Source organism: Daktulosphaira vitifoliae, unplaced genomic scaffold (assembly GCF_025091365.1).
Source record: "Daktulosphaira vitifoliae isolate Bord-2020 unplaced genomic scaffold, ASM2509136v1 Scaffold_2, whole genome shotgun sequence".
Lineage (NCBI taxonomy): Eukaryota > Metazoa > Arthropoda > Insecta > Hemiptera > Phylloxeridae > Daktulosphaira > Daktulosphaira vitifoliae.
This window is the reverse complement of record NW_026099573.1, coordinates 37966403-37972519: the sequence shown is the minus strand read 5'-3', so window position 1 is coordinate 37972519 and position 6117 is coordinate 37966403. Positions and strand designations below refer to the sequence as shown.

General features: G+C 22.6%; 1 protein-coding gene across 1 annotated transcript in view; it reads right to left on the bottom strand.

Moving 5' to 3' along the window:
- Nucleotides 1-1910: 1910 nt before the first annotated feature.
- The window catches only part of LOC126898657 (uncharacterized), a 7963-nt gene continuing 3756 nt past the window's right edge, over nt 1911-6117 (bottom strand). Inside the window, exons 3-4 of the mRNA XM_050672919.1 lie at nt 2815-2945; nt 1911-2735 (exon numbers count right to left, since the gene is read on the bottom strand). Of these exons, the coding sequence (XP_050528876.1) occupies nt 1917-2567 (651 nt within the window). The 5' untranslated portion in view covers nt 2568-2735; nt 2815-2945 and the 3' untranslated portion in view covers nt 1911-1916. The remainder of the gene's footprint in view (nt 2736-2814; nt 2946-6117) is intronic.

The window sequence follows — 6117 nt, the reverse complement described above, 5'->3', positions numbered from 1 at the left end:
GTTGAAGTTTTCAATGTCATGATTTTGAAAAACTTTTCCTTAATTTCCGTAATGGGAAAAGTCCAAAAAATTAGTCGTAAAATAGTTAATGTTGATATTTTTAGTTTTCATTTTATATGAAAATATTTTTTTGAAAACTAAAATGGTTATTGTGAAATTTTTATTAATAATACTTCAAATATTTGTCTTGCTGACAACATGTCGTCGTCAGAATAATATGTCGCGACATATTATTCTTGAAAATCCAATTATAAATCAATGTAGGTTACTGTGAAGGCTTAAAATTATATCAAAATTTTTAGCTTCGATGAGAAACTGAGAAGGTATTGGTTTTACTAAGATGTGTTTATTTTTTTTTTGTGTCTGTTACTACTTTTTCTCAGCTCTCACCGANTGTGTCTGTTACTACTTTTTCTCAGTTCTCACCGAACCGATTTCTTCCAATAATACGTCAAAAGATCACAAATCGTATCTAGTCGAAGACATTATCCTCAAAATTGAAAAAACTTTCCTCTTTCCCCGTAAATGGGGGAAACCTCCAAAAAAATTACATATTTAAAAAACGCTGATTTTCGAAATTTTTTTTACTTCAAATTGCCATAACATTTTTAAAAATAACCGAATCAACATAATTCTATTTTTTATAGATGCATGATGTCTTTATCTATCATTTGGTATATTTTTTTTATAAATCTGACTTTTTTCCTGCCCACAGAGGGGGGATTTAAAATGACAACTTTTTCACAAAAAATTAATTTTTTCAACTTGACATTTGAAAATGTTCCGGAAAGTCTGACACTTTTATATATATATTAAATTAAAGCTAATGTAATGTACTTTATTATGGAAAAAAAAAATTTTATTTTTTATCTTCACGGTGAAAATGGCTACCAAATGATATTTTTGTGTGAAAATTTTCGATTTTGTATTTTACGTTTTTAACTTTATAATGCTATAATTTATTGAAAAGTGTATGGATCAACATAATTATTTTATGAGAAATAATATTTTTTAATAGTCCCTTTTTCATTCAATATACTTTATATTAATCAAGATATTAATAAGGAACTAGCAGATCATGTGGCTTTTGGAATAATCCACCAATTTTTTAAATTTAAACACTATCTAAAGATTTGCATCGAAGCGTTTTTTTTTTATAGTGATTTTAATCACTGTCAGATATCATTNGTGATTTTAATCACTGTTAGATATCATTATACTTGATCCAATTATGCCACGTTACTACTGTGCCGCGACCCCCCTGATCTGGGTTTTTTCAATTTTTTTTTTCTTTTCAATTTTGATTAAAATTAAAAAGTATGATTTCTGTAATCCTACATCAAATTAGGAGCACACAATGTACTTTTAATATAATATACAAATCACCCACAATCTAGGAGTTAGAAGGCATTCAAGCTAAAAATCATAGTTTTATGTTAAAATTAAATATTCAGAATGCATGGGTCCTATTTTTTTATAGTGTCATATTAAAAATTTTTTATTGACTAATATATGAAAAATGTGATACCAAGAAAAATATTCGTTAAATCATATAAGTTAACAATAATATGTTCAAAACAGGAATTAATAAAGGTGTTTTCAGTATTGTTAATTAATAATAACATTTTACAAAATTTTATATTTATTCTTATGTATTAATACTACAATTTGATGAATTCTCAATTTAGTTTTAAAATTAACAAGTAAAACATAAGATAAGTAAATTCCAGTGTATTAGAATTAATAGTAATTTTATAAATTAGAATTCTAATTGATGTAAACAATAATATAATTGATATTTAAATAAATATAATATAATATTAAATGTATATAATATGTATAAATATATATTAAATTATAACATTTTTTAAATATATATAATACAAAAATAAATAATGATAAAACAACATATTAAATTAATAAAATTGATTTAAAAATTCATCATCTTCCATAATAGGATCATATACTTTTCTCGGATCAAATAAAACTGGAGAAATGGTTAAATCCCAAGTAGGTAATAATTTGCTATAAAATGGTTTTGGAATGTAATCAGTAATGAATTCAAAATAATCAAAATTATTTACAATGATATGATGTTTTGCCATGTAATGTCTGATCATATCAGTGTACATTTGTAAATTTGCATCTTCATCAGATCGCATAGCTTTCAAAATCGATGATAAATATATTAAAAACTTTTCAGCATACTTCACTGAATATATGTTATATTTTTTTTCTAATTTACGTATCAAAAAATCATATAAACGTTTTGTAATCCATGGTTCTTTCTTGTATAAAGTTGTATACTTTTTTTTTATGGATTTTACATTTTCAATATCGGAAGTATTAGAGTCTTCTGATGATGATGATGAATTTATAGCCAATGATTTGGTCAATATAGTAGGACTTTTTTCTTTTAGAAAAAATGTAGACGGATCTTCAACAAAATCAGATTTCAAATTTAGTGTACTACCTATTTCAGATATAGTTATCTTATGTGTACTATCTGATATTTCAGAATTATACTTTTGAATTGCACTTATATTATACACAGGGATAGCTGGCATAAAATAACTATCGTACTTGAAATTAGTACCAATCGACACACTATCTTTTTCACTATACTCGCTTCTTAAAAAAGACAGAAACGAATCTGGACGTTCGTATTTTTCTATTTCGTCATTAATAAAACTATATATTTTTGAAAAAAATGTTTTCTTTTTTTGAAGTTTTGTCTAAAAATAAATATTACGAGAATACAAATATTTAACACAAAAAAATTATTTTATCTACTGACAATTTCATTTTACTTACACCATGTTCAATATTATCATTAAGTTTTTGATTTAAGCACGACAATTCCAAATTTCGTTGGGGAGGATTATCAGCACAATAATAGTACAATGTATCACACAAAAAATCATTGATCCTGGAATGTTGTTTTCCTGAAAAATGTATATATCTTATTAATATTCAATAGTATTTAAATCATGTGTGTAAATATTTACAGTAATGACTGTTATTACATTAATTTATAGTCCAATTTTCAGGTTATATTAAGGTAATATTTTAAATTGTACTGTGTTCGTGAATTGGTAAATCAGAGCTTATCTAAGGCTGTTTTATCAAGGTAATAAGGTCAAAAAAGAATGACAAAAATAAACTATCAATTTGAAACGTTAATTACTGTGAAATACTACCGCAAATTGTAAATAAAATATAATTAATATTTATAAACCATAACAAATATTAACTCTATTGCAAAAAAACTCTCTGAGGATATTTTTTAGGACTACCTTTTGAAAGTACATAAGAACCTACATTATTATACCACATAATGAAAAATGGTTTAAATAAAATTTTGGATCAGGTGTGAAGCATGATAGTGTTTAACGATGTTTTTTTTTTACTATAATATACAGATAATTTATTTTATTAACAAGTTAATAAAATAGGTTTACTTGTTCAACCACGTATGCAAAGAATGTCATTTAAATTTATAATTTTCGATGATAATATTAATTATTATTGAAAATTTAATATTACTATCACAATAGATATTGAAATAAATAATATTTAAATTTTCAATCAACTTTTATAAAGGTTTATTAATTCAAAATTATTTGGTAAATTTTAGAAACAATACTTAACCAAAAAAATCATATCAATTTAAANAATTCAAAATTATTTGGTAAATTTTAGAAACAATACTTAACCAAAAAAATCATATCAATTTAAAAAGAAAATCTCATTATAGATGGATATTAGTATTGAGACCAGCATACATTAAAATCTGATATTAGTTAATTTTAATTACTGTTATTTTACTTTTATTAACGCTTCAATTTAAATAATTTGAAAAAAAGGTATTAATTTTTTTTGATAACTATTATTTTAATTAGATAGATGAACTTTACTAAAATTAAGTAGTTTAATTTAGTTAGTTAAAAATAGACGTATTAATACGTCATTATTTGGACAAAAAAATGTAAAATTTAGGTGGTCAATATCAGTAGCATATCCAAGAAGAGTAGGGAGTTGTAACTCAAATTGTTTCTTAATTTTAAAATAATTTTATAAGTATCAAACATGGAGAAAATATAAAGTACAAAAATATTCAATTATCATTTAAAAAAAATAATGTATAAAATGTATATATAACTTATAAATGTACAATAAAAATCTCTAAAATTTAAAAAAAAAATTAATTTGTTATACTTTNAAATCTATACTGGACCCTACTATGCAATGTCTCCACTATGCCGCGACCCCACTGTGCTACCGTTTTTTTTTTTTAATTTTAAAATGCATTTTAAATTAACAAAGTTTTAAACAGTTTTATTAGTGGATTCAACACATAACCTAGTAGACCCTAATGATTTGAATCTATTTATGATTAATTTTAGTGAGTGTAAAAAATGTTTGAAAGTCTTTAGTTTTTTAAGTAATTAAATAAAATGCCACGTTCCAGCCTATATCTTAGTTTTAGTTTAAGTTAAATAATTTATAATCTAGAGTGCTTAATAAATTATTATTCTAATAATTATGATATAATGTATATAAATAATTAATTATAAAATAAACAGTCTTGCATTTAAAAAAAATTAGATGGTAAAAACTATAGTTTCAAACTATAGATTTATCAAGTTATTTTGCATAGTAACAAAACACTTACATAGTTTTAAATTATTTCAAATTAGAGTTTGTTTAATGTAATAATATATAATTAAAAGAATTTTAAAACAAAAATAGCATACGGTAGCCATATTCACCGTAAAAACATAATTAAGTCCGAATTTTTTTTTTCACATTAAAGTATATTACATTAGCTTTAATTTAATTTATTTATATAAAAGTTTCAGTATTTCCGGAACACTTTCAAAAGTTAATATTTTGTGAAATAGATGTCATTTTGAATCTCCACCTCTGGGCAGATTTATAAAAAAAAAAATATCAAATGATAAGTAAAGACATCGTACATATATAAAAAAAAAATTATATTGATTTGGTTAATTTTAAAAAAGTTATGGCAGTCAAAAATTAGCAATTTTTAAATTTGTAATATTTTTGGAGATTTTCCACATTTACGGGGAACGAAAATTTTTTTTTTAATTTTTCAGGGTAATGTCTTCAACTAGATACAATTTGTGATATTTTGACATATCGTTTAAAGAAAACGGTTCTGTGAGAGCTGAGAAGAAGTGGTAACAGAGACAAAAAAAAAAATAAAAAAAAAAAACATTTGCATCGAAGCTAAAAATAAAGTTACCATTTAAAAATTGAAAGTTGATAATTATTTAAAGCATAAGGATAGATCATAAAAAGTAATTTTACTCACTGAGCAGCTCAAGATAAAAAACATAATATTTCATAATAAAAAAAAAAAAAGAAAACTCATATTTTTAGAGAATTTGTGAGACATAGTTAATCAATCACTCTGTATAATAGATGAATTAAAAAAGTATTTAATAATTGATAAATAAAAAAAAGGTGACAATATCAGTGAACAAAGGCCACAGAATTTTTAACTGAATATTTAAATTTAATCCTACTTCAACATCCTAAATTTTGATGTTACATGTTATAATGATATATTAAANTATTTAAATTTAATCCTACTTCAACATCCTAAATTTTGATGTTACATGTTATAATGATATATTAAATCATATTTATGATATAATTAGCTGTTCATCCATTTAAAATTTTCAATTTAAATATAAAGTTATAAATTGCTACGTTAGTTAATAATTATCTATTTTTGTTATAAGAACAATTTTAGAAAAAAATTTAATAGCAAAAAATAATTACATTAATTGATTCAGATAAAATAGTAAGTTTAATTATAACAATAATTTTACACTTAATATTAGATGATCGGATTAACCATTCAAAATTAATAAACTAACCAAAAATTTCTAATTGAAACTCAAATTCAGTATCTCTATTTAATAAAAAAAAAAATATTGAATGTAAGTTCATGTAAAATTGCTTATTCTTAAGTATTTATAATAAATTTTATAATAAACTAGAAGTTACAATTGTTTTTCTACTTATATTAAAAGTAATTTATTTATCTATCTGATTATTAGTAAAATTTTAATTAAAAATTGATGA